The following is a 19,109-nucleotide window of genomic DNA, read 5'->3' as shown; positions in this document are numbered from 1 at the left end:
TAACAATACACAGATACAATCTGAATACTATTAACTGTTATATTTATTCATACAAACTGGGATAAATCATCAGAGGCCACCTCTAAATCTGATCCCACAAATAGTAAAATAAAGCCTGATATAATTTTTTACGCAGAAATTGATGGTATATCCATGATATGTGCAAACGACATTTGGTTGTTCTTTTTTGATGAAAATCCATCTGCTGTTATAACTAATGCTGTAGAAAGTTTGACAGCAGCTTTTGAAGGGCTTGATATTAAGAAGTCTAGAGTCTATGAGTATATCAAAAACGAATATAATCTCTCTTTAAAAGTCGCCACATTGCATCCAGGCCCTCGTAACGATGAAAAAAAATGTAGAAAAAAGATTGAAGTAGGCGCAAGTGTAGATGGACACAGATATAGATTTTACAAAAAACTGTGTTTTTATTGACGAGTCCGATTTTGACATAAATATGAGACGCAGCAGAGCATGGTCTAGAAAGGATACCGAAGCTATAATCCCTACTTCAAGTACCAGAGCAGTATCATATACTGTTATTGGAGCAATCTCGGTCATAGGTGTTGTTAATATAACTATGAAAGTACCTCTGCCTCTTAAAAAAATTAAGATCCAAGGTGGTAAAAAAAAAAAAAAAGAAAAGTTGCCCCGCCCAAAGCCCCTCAAACGAAAGGTACAACAACTGGCCATTATCTTAATTTTATCAGAGAAACATTGGACATCATGGACAGATATCCTGAAATGAGAGGCTCCTATCTTATCATGGATAATGCTCCGATCCATTCATCAAGTGAAGTAAACCATATGGTGGAGAATAGAATCAAAGACTATAAATGCGTATATCTTCCTCCATACTCTCCAGAATTGAATCCGATTGAACAATTCTGGGCTATAGTTAAGCATAAAGTAAAGCGTAATCAGCTTATGGAGTCTGAAACACTCACACAAAGAATAACTGAAGCATGTAATGATGTCCCTTTATCTCGCCTTGTCAACCTTACTCAACACTCTAAAAATCATTTCCAAAACTGCTTAAACAAAGTCCCTATTTAAATAAAATGTTCCTTATTAATTTCAAAAAGTGTTTAGATTGGGTTCACAGTGTGCTCCAATTTAAGTTTGAAGGGTGTTCCAAATTAAGTTCAAATTTTGATCTAATTTAATTGGCTAAATGTTCGAAAAATGTACCACCAAGTTCAAAAAATGTACGAGTTCAGAGTGGATGCACTGTATCTTACGCTCATTTGACGTAATTGATTTAATACCAATGAATTAACATGGAACATCCATTTTTTTTTTATTCTTTTTTTTTAAATAAAAAAAATCATATGCCCGTATCAGAAACATATCGCAATAAAACAGAAGGAAGCTTTGGTGTTTTGAATTTTCGTGATCTAGGCATTTCTACTGCTGAAAATGCAGAAAATAAAAAGTAGGCTTGAATGAATGCCGAATGGTTTCTGATATGTATTTAGGTATCTGAAAGAAGGACTCATATTTCGATCGGCTACTTTAGACAACATGAGCCAAGAGGAAGTGAACGAGTTCATTAGAGCACACAAAATCAAAACTATTCTAGATTTACGTACGGGGTAAGTGAGAGATCAAGCGAGTTTATGTGGTTTACTGAGGCAGATTAGAATCGAAGGACAAGAAGGTTTACCGATTGACGAAAGCTTTCCTACAACAGCACTTGACACAGTAAGAAATAGTGATGCCAAAAGATCAAGATTTTCAACTCTCACTTGTAGTTAGACCCCTCTGCTCTGTTAAAAGATGATTCCGATCCTGTTCAAAAGACAGAACTAAAGACGACAGGACAAGAGGGTTTACGTAAAAAGTATAGAATTGATTTCGCAGGAAAGAACTTTCAAAGATATTGTATATTTGCTTCTTGTCCACTTTTGTTGAAATTGTAAGAGTAGGAAATACATTGATCTCTGTTCTAATAATCCAAATGCGATAGATATATCATCTATCTCGTCTTATTCTGTCAGCGACAGAAGGCTGCTTACGTTATCGGCAAACGTGTCTTGTCCAAGATGGGTGTCAATCAGATGTACAAAGAGTTCGCAGTCTACTGTCAAGCCGAGATCAGGGAGGCCTTGATGGTCTTTACGGATCCCAACAATTATCCTATCGAGATTCACTGTACACAAGGCAAGGATCGAACGGGGATGGTGTCTGCGTTCATCTTGAGTATCGCCGGTGTACCTGAAGATATCATTGTGAGTGATTATGCAAAGACGCAAAAGGGATTGGTGCCCGTGTACAGAGAGATGTTGGAAGACGTGAGACGGGCTGGGTTATCGGATGATTTTGCGGAAGCTCCACCACAGGTAATACGAGTAAAGGATCGTTCATGTATTGATTTACAAAAAATAGTACATGAGGGATCTATTGAGGTTTTTAAAAGAAAGGTATGGATCGATCGATGGCTATCTGGATACGATTGGGTTTGGAAAAGAGTTTCGGGAACGTGTGCGAAAGACTGTTTGTGTAGATGAATAAAGCTTTCTATTGTTTTTATTATGAACTGTGTTGTGTATCCCTCTTTTTGTAACATGGCATTTGTTTATAAAAATAACTCAAAAAAAGGGGGGAAAGTGAAATCATAAACAGTAAAGACCAAATTATTATTTAATACAAATAAAAAGTCTGTGTTTATATATTAACAGCTGATGTTTTTTTTTTTCTTCTTTTTTAACGGTTATTTTCGTCTTTACAAAAAAGATGCCAGTATCTTTATTTTTCTTTTATTAATACCACGATTAAGTTTACTTTTATAATCAATATATCCTGCAGCTATGGTAGTCATGGATACAAACCCATTTAAGGCAATCTTCCGAAATATACAGAGTACAATTGCCAGTCTATCAAAAAGGGGAAATAACGAAAGGTTAATTTCCTCTAAAGCGTGTGAGCTTATTTTGTATCAAGATTATATCGACCGTACTTACGATTGGATTAAAAACACTCTTTGCTTCCTTGTTCTCCCGAATCGGAGTTTGCTTTAATGACCCAGTCGAAATGATATAAAAAAAAACTTTTTCTTTCTCTTGATTTGTATTTTAATGAAAACAATATGCCATTAGAATTTATTAGTCTTACACCTGACGAAGAAGAGTACGAATGCAATATTGAAGAAGAAGAAATCCACTGGATAGATGATTGTGAATGTCAAGAAAATTTGGCTACTATATTACCTCTGAGTCCTGAAGAATGTATCATTGATCAAGAAAATCATATTCAAACAACAGATCATTATTTATTCTTTGAAGAATTGGGATGTTTTACAGAAGAGCCTGAGCCTATTGATCCAAATCGAGATTATGAAGCAGAAGCTAAAGCTCTACTTGAAGAACGTGAAAAGACAAGAAAGAAGCACATTGATCTCCACATACCCTCACTCGATCAAGATACCCAACCCTCAGGCATTTCTTCAACTTGTTCATCATTCCATGCACATGACTTGTATACACCTCATCATCCCATTTACACAACTGAAAAAGTGCAAAGCTATATTTACGCACATCCTATTCATATTTAATCACCACTGCATTTTCTCTATTTATTTAATTGTTCTTCTTTTGGTAAATAAATAACAGGGTCATCTGACCCAATTTGATTATTTCAAACGACGACATATTGGGTCATTTATAGCAGTGAAAAGCCATGATATTCAATCTACCAACACTGACGTCAATTTGTTGGCAGTGAATCACAACCTACATCTACTTATAAGGACTTTATCAGAGGCTATGAAAGGTCATCATGGCACATTTTATTTTTATGGTAAACAACACGCGCTTATGAGCAGTTATCATCTGAAAGGTGATATTTTGTAATGAAAAGCCACCGACGATTGAAATGAAATCATTGCTGTACATTTAAAACTTTTACAAAAACCTAGTGACCAATTTGAGCGCATGATGTCTAATCTTACATCGTTTTCGCCCCAGTCAGATCAATAAAAAATGAATGGAAGTCAAAAACCCCTTTGAGGATCAAGGGTAAAAAAGATAAGGTGATTACTGCTGTACAATGTTTTTATTTTTATTTTTTATGACAGTGTTTTCACTTTACATTTGGACAAAGTAAACATGATTTTAGATAAATAAAAAAACTAATTTGGACTAGTCTATTTTTATTTCCAGACGGATATCAAGTTATTTTCAGACATATTGAGCATTGGGGTGTATCAGTTATACAGCAACTTATTTGCTGTTGGACATCTTTACCTGTAAAATCAGAGCTCTCTGAAGAAAATCCATCGTTATACCCGGCAATATTAATTATTGAGAATCCTTGGGTCAACAACATACAAGAAATAAATCAGAATCGAATTACAACGAAAATATGGTACAATGGTTATTTTTGGTTTTAGAAAGTTTAGTTACGACAGGTAAATGAATGGCTTTGGAATTTGCTTTGGATTTTCAAGAAAAGCAAATACCTCTTCGTCCTATATTGTGAACGAGCTTAATTTTGCTTTGAGTAGATTTAATGTTGAAGAAGTGAATGAATATTTCCCATTCTTGTGCTGTGGATCTGGAGAGAAAACATGTTTTTACTGGTACAGTAAGCAATTCTTATGAAGAGCAGCAACTAAGACAGTATAGCTCAGAAGAAAAATTCTGCTATGTTATTACAAACAAAAGAGCAAGACATGTTGATAATTTGAAATTAAGAAAAGGATTTAAACAGATAAAAGCGTACATCTCATCAGCAAAGACAGTCGATAGAGCCAAAATAGAACAGCATGTCCAGTATATGTCAGATCACGTAGATCAGTTATTTAATTATTATAACAAAAGCTCAGCTTCTTTCCGCTTCTAAGATTATCAAGGAAAACAAAGAGCTAATACTGAGATGGCGAATGTATTGTTGAATGAAAGAAGTATGGCAAATCAAGGCGAGAGAAAACTAGAAAAATCGAAAGCTACGAAAGAATAAGAAGATAAAGTGTTAATTGTACTACACTTACATAATAACAAACGAGCATTATTTAGGTTAAAAATTGTTCAGAAAAAAAAGAACTGTATCAAGCCCAAATCTGAGACCTCTAAAAATGTTCCTTTGGTTGTATTTTGGGGACAGTATGAAAAACAAAGAAACAGGTTTCATCAAAGGTCATATCACTGGAACAATAGATGTTATAGAGTTGAAATACAGAGCAAAATTGCTTCAGTGTGCTGTTGGAGATATCAACAAGCTCAGAATATCACAGATAAACATTTAAATAATGAACTTTCTGTTCTTTTATTAATGTATGATTGTAGATTTGTAACAATTGTCGGCAGGGGAATATATCAATGGTATTTCGGATTGTGAATGCCAGCAAAAATGTTCCTGGCATCTCTTTGTCTGGAAAGGTGAAGCTCGATCAAAAATATTTACAAAAAAAAAAATTGCCGTAGCGAAAATGATTTCGTTCTCATCGGCGATTTAGATATGTATTGCAGCCGACACTTGTAATTCTTTTTCTAAAAATTACTCTTTTCTTATGTAAGGCATTCGGAGTATGAGTAAAAAGTTTTTTTCTCCGTTTTTTTTTTTTTTTTTTTTTTTTTTTTTTTCTGCCTTCTTTTTTTTTCAACTCTTTTTTTCTTCTTTTAAAAAACGAATTCAATGGGAATCAAATGAATAACAATCAAAGTAATAATTTAATGGACTTTAAAGTCTTGTCAAAATACGATGACTTGTTTACGGATTTGTTCTTGGATAACCTATATCTTTGGTTTAGTACAATTAAAATGAATAATGATCATAGAAAGCCAAGGGTACCAAATACTAAAATAATGGATATTATAAAAAGAAACGTATTAGAAAACTCTAGACCAACGGATGCAGTGAATGAGATATTAGAGTAAATGCATTTTTATTTGTATTATAAAAAATCTAATGTATTTTTAATTAGAATCGACTACTTTAAACACTATTTAGCGTTAAAAAACCCCAAGCAAATACAAGAATTTGCTCAACATATGAAACGCTATTTATACATGTAAGTGGTAGATAATGATCTCATCTCAAAAACTAATATAAAAAAGGTATATGCCGAATGCAGGCTATGAAGTAGCCGACACAAAGCGATATTCTGAAAGAAAATTAGAAGCTTGTTTGATAGCTACAAAAAATTGGCACGTTGGTGATGAAATAAAATTATTGACTGGTGTGATTGCTACTCTCGATCCAAAGGATGATGCTGAATTAAAGAAAGGAAACAGAGACTTTAGTGTGATGTGGTCATCAAGAAAGAAGTGCACTTGTCTCTTCTTGGGTCCTGCAAGATTTGCCAATCATGATTGTAATTCTAATTGTCGCGTATGTTCTATTTTAGATCTCAACAAGCATTCAACCAACTTATTCTCTACTTATAGTTTATTGCCCATGGTTTGAATTCGATTATATTCAAGGTTGTAAAAGAAATCAAATGTGGTGATGAAATTACTGTGTTTTATGGTCAGCATTATTTTGGTGAAAATAATTGTGAATGTAAATGTGTTACTTGTGAGAAGAGAAATACAGGCTACTATACCCTATCATCTACTTCGCCCCCCACCATTGCCACCAAAGAATCTGCTGTCAAGACAAATACACGCCCTACAAGAAAAAGAAAGCCCCCTGCTTCACATGAAGGTTTGTGTAACGATAATAAAAACAAACACACTGATGTTTACGTACATCAACAGATTATATTCAAACCACACACAAAAACCGTCGATCAAAGTGTAGCGCCCCACCAATATCTGATGAGGAAGAAGAAGCTGAAGGAAGAGTCAAGAAGAAACTAAAAGTGATGAGCATCGATTTTATATGCAATGAAAATAATAAGAAGGAAACTGAAAGAAGAAAATCAGATTCCGCCTTATTGGGATTGCCACAGGATACAATTGTCAATTCAAATCAACTACAAAAGGAACTTACTATTGTTGTTCAACCTGATCTATATCAATCCCAGGGTTCACCTTCTTACTCCACAAACGCTGATTCAGCAATAAGTCTATCACCAGAGGCAGATAATAAAGAAGGGGGGATATTGGATGATGAGGACATGGATGTATTGGATCAATTCTTGGATGATCTCTCTGATTTATCATCAGTATCTTCCAACATGAGTTTATTTGACGAACCAGTATTGAAAAAGCAAAAGAACCACAGCTGTACAAAGCCAAAGAAGGAAAAAGATTTGACGTGTATCGCATGCTTACGTCCTCTTCAAAATATTCCAGAACAAGTAGGACCAGATGCGAATCTTACTCATGAATTGGCGACCTGGACATGGAGTCCAAGCGCTGTATTCACCGATTGGAGACCAAAGCGATGTCCTAGGTGTGAAAGACATTTCACAATTTTTGGGCAAGAATGGCCAACTAGAAGAGAAAAGAAGATGGTTAAAAAGGGTAGAAAGTCAAAGAATAAGAAATCTGCGCCAATGAAAACAACAGCAACAGAAACAGCAGTAACAGAAGTAGTAGCAACAGATACAACAGTAACAAATGCAACAGTAACAGATGCAGCAGTAACAAATGCAGTAATAAATACAGCAGCTGATTTGTTACCTAATAACCAACTGAATGATGCTCCTTCTGAACTTGTTACTTCATCACTTTTATCAGAAGATATAAAATTGTAAAAAAGAAACAAAAGTGATATTATTTTGTACATATACTACATAGTAACTTATATCATATACACACATACTTATGCATCGTTATACATTTACACATGCTCATCAATATATTGTTAAGAATAAAATAAGAGATATTTTTTTATTTAGTCAATAACGGCCCACTTCTTTACACTTTTTGTAACATAATTTTGAATTTTGCAATTCTTTTGCTTTACAGTCACTTTACTGGGCAAGGTCTTTTCTAATTTTTTGTAAGCTGAAAATTGAAATACAAAGAAATCAAGTTGACAACCACCAAAACTCCATCCTTCATCATCTACTCGAACACATCCATTGTGCTTTTTACCATCTGGCAATCTGAGACCATCCAATTCCTTGATGTACAACTTGGTACCAACCTTCACATCATTCGAGGCTACGCTGACCCAAGGAACCAATGCATTATCGTTATCACCACCGAGACCATAGGGTGCCTTTTTACGGTTGACTTTCAAAAATGTATCTTCTCCTTCATCCAAGTTGACCATGATGCCGTTTCTAAGTAGGCCGGTACCTTCCATTTGAAATTTTTCATAAGTTGTCTTGGACACTTTAGCAATCGTTTTTCCCTTGACTGTCTTGAGCTTTTTTGTTTTCTTTCCGTTCAAGGTGACGATTTTACCATCATTCAACATGTCCTTATCGCCTTCTTTGGGTATCCAATATCGAGTGAGTCTTGCTTTTTTATAACAGCTTTTTAATCCTCTTGCTACCAATGGCTGACAAGCTACCATGGATAGACAAAAGAGGGTAAATAATAATACAATGGCTGATTTCATTTTTGATAGGGTAAAAAGAATATATATAAAAAGGGGGGAATAAGAGAGTCCTGCTCAAGAAAAGGTGTAGAATATAAACAAAAAAAAGAGAAAAGATAGATGTCTTGGCCTTTTATAATAAATCTTATTGTCTCTCAAAAGTGTAACATAGAAATCAATTAAGCAAAAAGGGAATTAATTAACGACATGGTACAATGGCTTGATCCGGGACACTTTTTCTACAATTGTTATGCTTCCGATCGGAAGTAAAACGTTAAATTTAGAGCCCAAGCCATATTTCATTTATTTATTTTATTGTGCGTAGCTAAAGACGCATATTTTTAGATGTCTTAGTGTCCAAATCAAGGATACTTTACGTTTTATATCATTAAACTATCCATCTTCTTTAAAGAGATATAGTAAATGATCAATGATGAATACCCGCATCTCGATAGCTACACAGTATTTTCTGGAAGAAAATAAAGTTTCTTTTTTCCTTTGTCACTGTTTAGTCTCCTCTTTTTTTTGCAACATGGATACTTGTTTCACCAAGAACAAAGCACAGAGGTTAAAGCTGGTTTGTTCACTACGATTAATTATGCTTTTTTGGGTAAATTTGGCTCGATATGTGGCCCATATGTAATTTATAAAGGTCGTACATCTGACATTAGATGCTTAATATCCTAAGTTTATCTTTCTTAAGAATAATTGACCTTTAAAGAAAGAGTATGGAATCATAACAAGATACATTATTAAATCATTCTTGTAATTTTGCATAAACAAAGATGACCAAGAGCATGAATTATATCGCAAAATTGCCATGCTACTCAATGTTACTCAGCATATTTTTTTACCCCTTCAGATGACCACGCGAAATATGCAGAGTGTATCTTTGACTTGAAGCGCCGATTTGTTTATGCTACTGTCACTCATATTGAAGCAGTAGAGCTAAATTACTTGTTTTAATCAGCGAATATTTCCTAAAAGAAATCACAGATAATTATCATTTTCATACTAACTCATTAACTTTTAAGAACAAATATTCAAGTTGTATTTTTTTTTTCTTTTTTTTCTTTTTTTTGGGGGGGAAACAATCTTCCTTTTTCTGTGCAGGTACAAGTAACACCAGATAGAAGCCGGAATCTTACTCTATCACTATGAATACAAACAATTGAACTGCGCACTCCACAGGAGGAGATACAACCTCACTTGATATCCAAGTATAATTTTTTCAGTCATAATAACTTCTTTTCTTCTTTGGAATAAAGAACGTCAATAGAATTCTATAACTTCTATCAGGCTATTTGAAAGAATAAGAAGAAAGGACTCGCATTTCTTCTTTCTCATTATTTGTCCTACCTTTTTTTTTAAAAAAAAAAAAAAAAAAAAAAACTTTAATTTTGATCGCTCAAGGAACCCAAAAGTACGGAACTTGATCGAGATATACAAATGCATTCAAGCTTTTCGGTGATTTAAAAGTAGCTCACTGCTGTGACAAGTAATTCTTTTCAGATGCTGCAAATCCATTATCTAACCATTGCTGTATTATTACTACTTTTTTAAATATGTAATAAAAATTAATCAAAAAAAGCAAAAGTGTTTCCAAAGACATTTTACCGATATGATTTGATTATAAGCAAATCGGTGTTTCATAAACATCCCAAGATAACTTATGCCACAATCAATTTCAAAAATGTGAGTTGCGGTTCTTAAAAAGCCATTCTCAAGTGTAAATAATAAGTACAGAAATATGGGATTCTTGGGAAAAATCATCCGTATATTTAGACAAGTAAAATTCAACTTTCAGTTACTGCGGATAATTCAAAATAGAGTGTGGTTAAAGACTGGGACCCCTAAATTTAAATGCACGTATCAATTACAGCTCTTACAATAGCATCTTCCCAAAAGAATATGGCAACCTATTTAATGGTCGCAAGATATATTGACAGTAATTTCGTTTTATATCATTTTCAGGCACATAAAAAATTTTGTGCGAATCGATTGGATTCTATTTTCTACTGAGTTGGATGAGATATAATAAAATGGTGAATAAAAAGATCAAGAGAAATTATTTTGGATTATATGTCATTACTTTGTATAAATTCCCATTTCTCCAATTTTGTAGATCGCCAAATATAATATTACGCTACTTTAAAATTTTATTTATAGTAAACTACAAGTTAAGTTATGTCTCCTATTTTGATGAATGCATATTTTTTAATGAAACTCAAATTTTTAGCTTTGTTAAAAAGCTCAAAGTAAAATCAGACTTTTATGTACATAAAATAAGACTATTAATATTAGGATATTTAAAAGAACTGAGCTGGAAAAAAAAATAGAGTTAGAAGAAGGATGTAATCGTTTTGATAGAGTACAAAGATGATAAAGATGAGCACAACAGGTCTTGATTAGGTATGAGGGATAGACTTGTAAATACTATACTTTATTCCAGATGTATAGACCATTACAATCCATATCATCCTTCTAGTCACCTCTGACCCCATCTAACGGGAGCATATCTCGCATTCTCTTTGCCACAATCCGTACTATTGGAAATTTATACAAAGATTAGTTGTCAGTATGGAAATATTCCCAGCTCTTTTTTGCTTTCGTGATATCATTCTAAATGGTTGATAAGGTATAAAAATTTAGTATGTATGCAACACGGACAATAGAGTCAGCAAAAAAAGTAGAGCAAGGAACATCGTCTCTACAGCATTCTTGGTATTCCTATTATCTTTTAAAACTCTATGATTAGTTGCTTAGTTTATCTCAACATGTATTTCTGTGAATTCACATAGCTCAACCAACTTATTCAATTTCACTATACTGTCTCCAATATCCTTGCTACCATATATTTTTTTTTTATCATTATTTGGCTTGAGGTATATAGTGATGGCACGATGATTAATTATTCCTTTTCTAGGAAACTATTCTTAATTTAAACGCATTAAATTCTAACATCTAGTCTAAATGTTTGAATTGAAAGGTTTGCTCGTCTTTCATATATTGAAAAAACTGGTATTGATATGTCATTACTTCCTTTTTTTGTATCCATCAGTTGTCAATTGTACTGTTCACAAATCAAACTGTTTCTAAAAGTTATCTTATTTTCACTCTTTCTACTCGATAAATATGATAGTAGAAGAGTTGACAGTTGGTTTTTTTTTTCCATTTTTAATAAGCTATACAAACGTATTTGGAATACAGAAAAAGATCATATTTTTAGCATTTGTAAGATAGATAATGTAGCTCCTCTACCTTTTTTGCTCCTGAATATCATGTTATTAATGTCCTGAACACATTACAATCTGTTTTTTCGTGACCGTTTATTTATTGTTCATTGATTGAATTTCAGGAACCTAAAAGGCGGAAACTAAAAACATTGCTGAACTTACTTTCTTATGGCTGTCTTGTCAATGCGCTAAAGCCAAAACAGCAGACCAAAGAATAGTAATAGCATTATATATTCATTGAGCATTTATTATTGGCAACTATGCGCATCATTGTGAAAAACGCTTTATCAATAGTCATCAGATGACAGTTGAGACTTTCAAATACGTATGACGTAAGGACATTTTTTCTTGAATTTAATACAATTGTTTATTACAAGTTCTTGAAAGCTTACTTTATCGGTACCAACTAAGTGAATAAATGGAGAAAAAAGAGAGAGAGAGAGAGAGAGAGAGAGAGAGAGAGAGAGAGAGGAAAAGTGGCGTAAAGAACTACTTAGTAATTGTAGTTATCACGAGAAAAGTTTGGATCTTGAATAAAAGCAGCAAGCACTTTGCTACCAGTTTGTAATAAAGGATGCCCAGCAATACTACACACGCAAAATATTTAACCCATCTCTCTATCCCTTTCATTTTTCAGCTTTGTATATACTTACATTTGCAAAAATCTCTCCAAACCTTCTCTACGTTGTTCAATAACCTCGTCTGAGAATCTATTGGTAAAAACCTTTCCTGGCAAAGGGGGGATATTTACTCTAGTTGATTCACGCTCAAGGATATCTCTAAACCATTCAAAGTCACTATATCTTCTACGAACTGCTGACTGCTTTAGCTTGAATGCAGGAATATTGGTCTAAATATTTGAAACAGTTTAGGTTATGGTTTCAACTTTACAGTCCTAAAAGTAAACCAGCTTACTCTGCAAATAATTTCATAGTCTGTATACATTTTGCGTCCAAATCCTATTTAAAGCTGTTGGTGAAGCTTACTCTAGCTTGAGTGATATCTTTCATTACCATGTGTTTGAGGATTCTTTACTTCAATTTCCAAAAAGTTCTCAGGAATCCCATAACGCTCCTCAACGGTTTGATCTCTTGTGGTGGCACCAGTCATAGTTTGAAAAGACTGAAACTTATGGTGACTCGTAGACATGTCTTATATTGTTTTAACTTTTTTTTTTATTACGCTTTGAGATTACTAAAGAAAAAAAAAATAATTTACAAAAGGGTTGCAAGTTTTACTGCTAAAGAAAAAGAGATAACTAAATACATAGTTCAGGCTCCGCTAAGATTCAAATAATAAGGTGACTTAAAACACTTGCTCATCTGTCTTTCTCTTTTGTCCTGCTCTTGCTTTAGGGCCCCAATTAGGGGTAGGATTCACTTGATAACGTACGAGATGTTCAGATTTTGATTCAGCAACGGCCTTGGGGTGTCTATTGAAATCAACCTCGATGGTGGGTTCTTTGTTAAGGATAGCTCTTGCAGGAGAGTTTTCAGCAATATTTTTCATTACAACTGGGTTCTTTTTGACCCAGGCTCTCATGATGTCCCACATCACAGAGGCTGGTGCGTTTGTCTTTACAGTTTGACGTCCACAATGAGATGAAGAAACGTTGTATCCAGCGTTAAGTATAGCAGAATAAAGATCTAACATGGGCATACTGTTGCAGTGAATGGTACCACATAGTCCTGCTAGCGTCCAGTAAAAAGGTGTCTTTACTTCCTCCTTAATTACCGTCAGCATTCCTTTCATGCGTGCACTCGTACCATAATTCTCTTCATTTTCTTTTACATGTTGAAGCATCTTTGTCACAAATTCTTCATCATGGATGTTGGCACCCCAAGCAGGTCCGCCGATCTGAAGAAAAAAAAAAGGATAGTGATAAGCATACACCAGTCTAGTTTTCTTTTTAGGTTTATGACTTACATGATGGGTAAAGTTGCAATGTTCACATAAGCTATTGACAACAGGTCCAGTAGCGGGAGTGTGTCTTTCTGCACCATTGTCTTTTAGGCTAACTTTGCCAAGAGGTTGTACAGAAAAAGCATGGCAACCAGAACATTCATAAACAATGGCCATTTTACTGGCAGATTTCTTGACTTCTTGCGGAGATGTAAATACGCGTACAAATACACGCAAATAGAAATCAATGCTGCATGAAACAAGAGGTACAATATAACGCTTGTAGCGGCCGGCAGACGTTTGCAACTGTTGTAAAACTAAACGGAGCGCCATTTCATGGGCAAACATACCTTTCAAAGGCATCCCACCATATTTACCAAAACTATATCTCATCAAAAAAAGGAGTTATTTTCTGCAAACCACAATATAAAGAAACAATTACCATGTTTCGGGATGCATTGAACCAGTGAGAATGGCAAGATCAGTACAAGTAACACACAATAAACCACCATCGGCCACGGCTTGAACAGCCCCATCCACAAAGGGAGCTGCACTACCATAAGGATCCAAATCAACCACATCAAATTTTTCATTCTTGCCAACCATATCATACATCACACGCATAGCATCTCCATGATTGGGCTTTACTAATTCTTCAGTAAGACCATTGTATTTTACATTTCGCTTAATTGCTTCCATTGCATCGATTTCGATATCATTACATACGACCTGTTTCAGCTTTGGAATTTCTTTGGCATAACGAATGGATCTCAAACCACTTGCTCCAAGGGCTTCCAAAATTGTAAAATTGTTGGAATTCTTGATTTTATCCAGTGTCTGTAATTAAATTAAGTTTAGCAGAGAAAAAATTAAAGACTAAAAAAAGTGGTATATTACATTTTCAAGAGCAATTCTTGATTTTTCATCTATCATAACATGCGCATATAAAGATCAATTTTGATAGAAAACAAAACTTTTTAATAAATCATCTACCTTTGTTTCGTGATAGTTTCTTTTCTACACGTTCTGCCTTTTCGTTGTTGTATATTTCACTCCAAGTACGAATGGCAGCAATGGACATGTCACGGTTAAATTGCTGAACGGGATTGTAAAACACTTCATTGTGTTTCGGGAAAAGAATAGTTGCCTTTCCCTCTGTAACTGTATTGTATTGCGTGATATCAATATCTTCGGTTGCAGACATAGCTTTAACTTGCAATAAATGTTTGTTAAGAAGCGGTTTTTAAAAGAGAGAAAAAGGACAGTTTTTTATTATCAAAAAACAAGCCACCAATCCACAATAGGGAAGCTTACTTTTATTTATAAAGTGAACAGTGCTTTTTGAAAGCTTCTAAAACCTCAGTAGTTCTACCACGCAAAGGAGCCGTTGCTAAGGCAGTTGGTATATTCTCTGGTTGCTCTATCCATTTTTTGAAAGGTACTTGATGAATTGATAGTACTTCTGCCAACTTTTCCAAAGAGTTTTCATTTTTAGTCTATTATAAAAGGTTTAGGAAAAATGATAAGTGTACATCTTTTTTCTACTCTTTTTTATTACTTCCAAGACAACTTTGTGCATATTATCTAAATCATCAAGATATTCTTTTGTGTTTTGGTCTTCACGCGTAAGATGAAGGATAGCTGTGGCTGCATGACATGCCTGTGTCATGACGCTTTTTTAAGAGATGTTGTCAATACAGATTGCAAAGTCGTCTCTTTATTTTATTTTTGCCGAATTTACCTTCCAGCTGGCCATTGAAGTTTCTATAAAGTCATTTCATATTCTAGTGAGATTATACTGTTTTATGTATTTTTTTTGTTTTACTTTTGCGAGGTCCTTTCTAACTACGATAAACATAGTTAAAGGCTCTGCTGCTGCTGCCGCCACTGCTGATACAGAAGACATTTTCTTAAGTAAAAGACAATGTATTGCTGTGGATTGACTATTTAGACCATAAAACAGTCACATCTGAAGAATACGTGTGCATGCTGAATACGTAGGACGTTAAGCAAAATTGGTTCACTTTTCAGACAATGCTAGCAAAAGAATACTATGGAATTTTGAGTGACATTCGTTATCGTTATTTTGTTGCTGAAATTCTATACATGTCAAATTACTTCTGAATACCAATTTATGGATTAGAATCTCTTAAAACTTCATTGATTCATACAAAAGCAAGAGACTATTAAGCAATATGATATATGAGCAAAATATTTTTCAAAAGTCCTCCTTTTATATATACTTTAAGTTCAACAGGATTAGATATATTACTAATGATATCAATACTATGCAATCAACACAAAGGAACATGTAACTTTACATATTTATAAATCCTCCTTTTCTTCTTAACACAAACTAGCTTGTGAGATAAGAATGCTTAGTTCCTTCCTCCTCAATTTGCGTATTACCTTGCTATCTTTTGCTATTAGTTTCTCCTCTTTTGCTGGAAATCCAATCCATGTTTTGGATGTTGCTCTCCTTTCTTTTAATAAAAGTCTTAAAGGATCAGTAAACGTTCTTCACTGTACATTTTGCTGCATTCTGTTTAATCGAATCATCATAAACAAAATACACGACATTTTTAAATAGTTGATAGAATAAAAGGGATATTTTATTATGATTATTTGGCAGCAGGAGCAGCATTGTCCTTCTTGTTCTTGGGGTTCTCTGGGGAGTCCTTCCAGTTTTCAGCCTATGTTAATTTTTTAGCTATTTTTTAATCTCAGTAACAAAAAAAAACAATTATACTAACAGCCTTTTTGAAAGCCTATAAAAAAATTGATGTTAATTACACGAAAAAACGCGCAAACGTCATTCAATCCACTTACGTCCTTATGCGAGATACCAGGAGTTTCTTTCTTGACTTTAGCAAGTTCAGCCTAAACAGATGATCAATCGATTAATACCAATGAATTCACGAATACTCTCAAAAGTGAAATAAATTTACCTTTATAAAGTTGTTGTATGGAGACAGCTTCTTGGCTAGACGAAAGCAAAAATTTTCGCTTAGTAACACGTTTTTTATTTATTTTTCCATCTTTTTTTGCAAAAAATAGAGAGTGGGTAATTAATGAAAAGAAATAATAACTTACTAGCCTTCTTTGAAACCTTCTCTTTAGCCATTTTTAATAAAATATTACTATAAGAAAGAAAAGAGAGAAATAATAATAATAAAAAATTCTTATTGAAAGTCTCAATGTGAAAAAGTGGATGCGTGACTTGTAACTATTATATATTTAAATCCAGATACCGCGTATTGATGCAAGAACAACAGGGCAAGCGAAGTATTAACAGTCTAATCAAGCAAAAATTTGTTCCTCCTGTCCCTTCAGCCGCCCAAACTAATTTTTTAGGGCTCAATGTCCTTTTTTTCCCTCAATCAAGAGTACGTAATCATCTTAGGTATTTCATGCTTTGAGTCATATGTAGGCCTACTATGTAAAAATCCGGCCCTGAATCTTTGCAAGTAACGACGCTACAGCTAGTGTATTCTATTATCATGCTATATACAGTAAATTTTGAAAGTATATCGACTATTTCACTTCATTAGTTAGCGAATAATTTATTTAAACAAAACATTTCTTTTTTATGCAAACAACTAGGTTATCCGTGACCATTCTATGCTTAGAATGGCAATAAGTTCTAGATTGAATGAAACGTGTAGTTTTCTTTAATTGTACAAAATAATAACTAATATAACTGAGCTATTTTTCTTGAAAAAATCAAAAGAGCATCAATATCTTTCTGTAATTTTCCTTAATCGATGTACACACAACAAATGGTTTTGGAGTTTGAACATTCAGGGTGTCTCAATTCATAGATTTTTGAGAGCGACTCAATTTACAACTAGATAGGTTTATATTATGTGGGGAATACAATTAGGTATTTTTTAATAACATTTTACACCAATCAACCTTAACAACGAAAAGGTGATTTTTACATGAACAAATACGAAAATGGGCTGTGTCGCTGCAATAAGCTCAATCTGTTTTTGCCAATAAAACATTTTAAAATGTGGTTTGCAGGATTTGATGGATAAAATGTAAGTGCTTGTCAAAATAAAGCAAACTTTGTAGTATATTAAGGCAGCAATATGTTTTTTTGTATCCAATAAACCTCTAAAACCGTACTAAATTACAGTCACACCAAATAAAAAATATGGCATGTAAGCTTAAGACCAATTAATGCCTGTGAACCTAAGCTTGGGTTTTCAAGTTTTGAGAAAAGAAAGATTCACATGTTTATTTTAAAATTATACTCATAAAATGATTCTCAGTATTCTGTTGCGCCGCCTTTAGCTTTGATAACTGCTTTACACCGTCTCTTCATACTTCGAACTAATCGGTCGGCAAACTCATCATTCATTCTATCCCACTCTTCTTGTAGAGCAACCTTCAATTGCTCCAAGTTTTTGATCGACGATCTTTTTCTCTCAATTTGTCTTTCAAGAGCATTCCAAACATGTTCAATCGCGTTCAAACCAGGGCTTTGAGCAGGTCAGTACTCAAAACCTCTAATTTGGTGGGCTTCCTTTCACTATCGAGCATAATCACCTGTATGACAGGAAGCTCCATCCTCTTGGAAGATAGAATACCTCTCCTGATGCACTGTGACATTTGTAAACCAAGAACGAAAACTGTTGGCCAAAATATTGATGTATGTTTCTTGGTCTACGGAACTGGTGTCAATAATTTCTAAAGGTCCGAAACACCCTCTCCAAACCATAGCACCACCACCGCTCCACTTGACTGTAGATACTATACTTTTTTCGCCATAACACTTTCCTTCCTTCCTGAGTATTCTTGTACCGCGTTTACTACCTTCCATACAAAAGGACGGCTCATTAGACCAAATAACGTTTCTTCATTTGTCTTTGGTCCAGTTGAGGTGCTCCTTTGCCCAGCGAAGCCTACTTTTGCGGTGCCTTGCAGTCAATCTATACTTGTGAGCTTCTCTGTACGATTTGAAGGCAAGTCGATTGACATACGATCAAAGAGTTTCTATACAGACAAAACATCCAGCTTTGCTAATTCCATATTTATTTCTTTATAAGCAAAAGGATCCTCTCTGATTATTCTCTTCAAGCGCCTTTCAGTTCTTTCGTTTATTTTTAATGGACAACCTGTTTGCTTTTAAGGCAAAGGGCTGTCATAGTTATCTAACTTGGCTTTTATATTTTGTACAGTGAACTAGTTTAAGCCAACAAGTTTTGCAATCTTTCTAATCGTATGATGTGCTCTAAGGATATAAAAAAAACCCTCATGCTTTACTTTCTTTTGCTTCGTCTTCAGACATAAATAAAGGTTGGGTGCAGTCTATGGAGATTATAGCTGACATGTTTTGTAACAAGTTGATGGATGAGAAAAAGATGATTTTATTTGTTTAAACATAGTCTTTTAAGATCCAATTGACAGCTTTATTTTGTTATGAAGTTAAAATTATCTTCAATAAATTTCTTTGCCCGAAAATTGTTTGGTATCATTGTATATGACATAACAAAATTTATTTATAAAAAAAGGTCTAATAATAAATGT

The 19,109-nt window shown here is 34.0% G+C and overlaps 10 protein-coding genes across 10 annotated transcripts; 4 read left to right on the top strand and 6 right to left on the bottom strand.

Annotated features, from left to right (window-relative positions):
• Nucleotides 1-2,045: 2,045 nt before the first annotated feature.
• On the top strand, nucleotides 2,046-2,514 carry RO3G_14132 (uncharacterized protein; the record flags this gene model as incomplete). The annotated part of the gene is made up of 2 exons (XM_067668716.1): nucleotides 2,046-2,342; nucleotides 2,389-2,514. 2 exons carry the CDS (start codon nucleotides 2,046-2,048, stop codon nucleotides 2,512-2,514), a joined length of 423 nt encoding a protein of 140 aa, XP_067524817.1.
• A 574-nt stretch (nucleotides 2,515-3,088) lies between these two features.
• On the top strand, nucleotides 3,089-3,553 carry RO3G_14131 (uncharacterized protein; the record flags this gene model as incomplete). The annotated part of the gene is made up of 1 exon (XM_067668715.1): nucleotides 3,089-3,553. The coding sequence occupies one exon, from the start codon at nucleotides 3,089-3,091 to the stop codon at nucleotides 3,551-3,553; it is 465 nt and encodes a 154-aa protein (XP_067524816.1).
• Nucleotides 3,554-4,370: 817 nt separating this feature from the next.
• RO3G_14130 (uncharacterized protein) lies at nucleotides 4,371-4,842 on the top strand (the record flags this gene model as incomplete). The annotated part of the gene is made up of 3 exons (XM_067668714.1): nucleotides 4,371-4,408; nucleotides 4,505-4,584; nucleotides 4,700-4,842. The coding sequence occupies 3 exons, from the start codon at nucleotides 4,371-4,373 to the stop codon at nucleotides 4,840-4,842; spliced, it is 261 nt and encodes an 86-aa protein (XP_067524815.1).
• Nucleotides 4,843-6,060: 1,218 nt separating this feature from the next.
• Nucleotides 6,061-6,800, top strand: RO3G_14129 (uncharacterized protein; the record flags this gene model as incomplete). Its single annotated transcript, XM_067668713.1, has 2 exons — nucleotides 6,061-6,330; nucleotides 6,387-6,800. The coding sequence occupies 2 exons, from the start codon at nucleotides 6,061-6,063 to the stop codon at nucleotides 6,798-6,800; spliced, it is 684 nt and encodes a 227-aa protein (XP_067524814.1).
• Nucleotides 6,801-7,266: 466 nt separating this feature from the next.
• On the bottom strand, nucleotides 7,267-8,457 carry RO3G_14128 (uncharacterized protein; the record flags this gene model as incomplete). Its single annotated transcript, XM_067668712.1, has 2 exons — nucleotides 7,267-7,677; nucleotides 7,855-8,457. The coding sequence occupies 2 exons, from the start codon at nucleotides 8,455-8,457 to the stop codon at nucleotides 7,267-7,269; spliced, it is 1,014 nt and encodes a 337-aa protein (XP_067524813.1).
• Nucleotides 8,458-12,165: 3,708 nt separating this feature from the next.
• On the bottom strand, nucleotides 12,166-12,782 carry RO3G_14127 (sorting nexin-3; the record flags this gene model as incomplete). The annotated part of the gene is made up of 4 exons (XM_067668711.1): nucleotides 12,166-12,259; nucleotides 12,326-12,522; nucleotides 12,588-12,631; nucleotides 12,686-12,782. The coding sequence occupies 4 exons, from the start codon at nucleotides 12,780-12,782 to the stop codon at nucleotides 12,166-12,168; spliced, it is 432 nt and encodes a 143-aa protein (XP_067524812.1).
• Nucleotides 12,783-12,977: 195 nt separating this feature from the next.
• RO3G_14126 (N2,N2-dimethylguanosine tRNA methyltransferase) lies at nucleotides 12,978-14,778 on the bottom strand (the record flags this gene model as incomplete). The annotated part of the gene is made up of 5 exons (XM_067668710.1): nucleotides 12,978-13,529; nucleotides 13,599-13,956; nucleotides 14,017-14,411; nucleotides 14,472-14,500; nucleotides 14,568-14,778. 5 exons carry the CDS (start codon nucleotides 14,776-14,778, stop codon nucleotides 12,978-12,980), a joined length of 1,545 nt encoding a protein of 514 aa, XP_067524811.1.
• A 112-nt stretch (nucleotides 14,779-14,890) lies between these two features.
• RO3G_14125 (uncharacterized protein) lies at nucleotides 14,891-15,480 on the bottom strand (the record flags this gene model as incomplete). The annotated part of the gene is made up of 4 exons (XM_067668709.1): nucleotides 14,891-15,070; nucleotides 15,133-15,247; nucleotides 15,316-15,338; nucleotides 15,400-15,480. The coding sequence occupies 4 exons, from the start codon at nucleotides 15,478-15,480 to the stop codon at nucleotides 14,891-14,893; spliced, it is 399 nt and encodes a 132-aa protein (XP_067524810.1).
• A 715-nt stretch (nucleotides 15,481-16,195) lies between these two features.
• RO3G_14124 (uncharacterized protein) lies at nucleotides 16,196-16,698 on the bottom strand (the record flags this gene model as incomplete). The annotated part of the gene is made up of 4 exons (XM_067668708.1): nucleotides 16,196-16,267; nucleotides 16,404-16,454; nucleotides 16,523-16,557; nucleotides 16,668-16,698. 4 exons carry the CDS (start codon nucleotides 16,696-16,698, stop codon nucleotides 16,196-16,198), a joined length of 189 nt encoding a protein of 62 aa, XP_067524809.1.
• Nucleotides 16,699-18,111: 1,413 nt separating this feature from the next.
• Nucleotides 18,112-18,727, bottom strand: RO3G_14123 (uncharacterized protein; the record flags this gene model as incomplete). Its single annotated transcript, XM_067668707.1, has 3 exons — nucleotides 18,112-18,323; nucleotides 18,518-18,575; nucleotides 18,698-18,727. 3 exons carry the CDS (start codon nucleotides 18,725-18,727, stop codon nucleotides 18,112-18,114), a joined length of 300 nt encoding a protein of 99 aa, XP_067524808.1.
• Nucleotides 18,728-19,109: the final 382 nt, after the last annotated feature.

The sequence above is a fragment of the Rhizopus delemar genome, genomic scaffold, assembly GCF_000149305.1.
Source record: "Rhizopus delemar RA 99-880 supercont3.13 genomic scaffold, whole genome shotgun sequence".
NCBI classification, from domain to species: Eukaryota; Fungi; Mucoromycota; class Mucoromycetes; order Mucorales; family Rhizopodaceae; genus Rhizopus; species Rhizopus delemar.
This window is presented reverse-complemented; position numbering and strand designations above follow the sequence as displayed.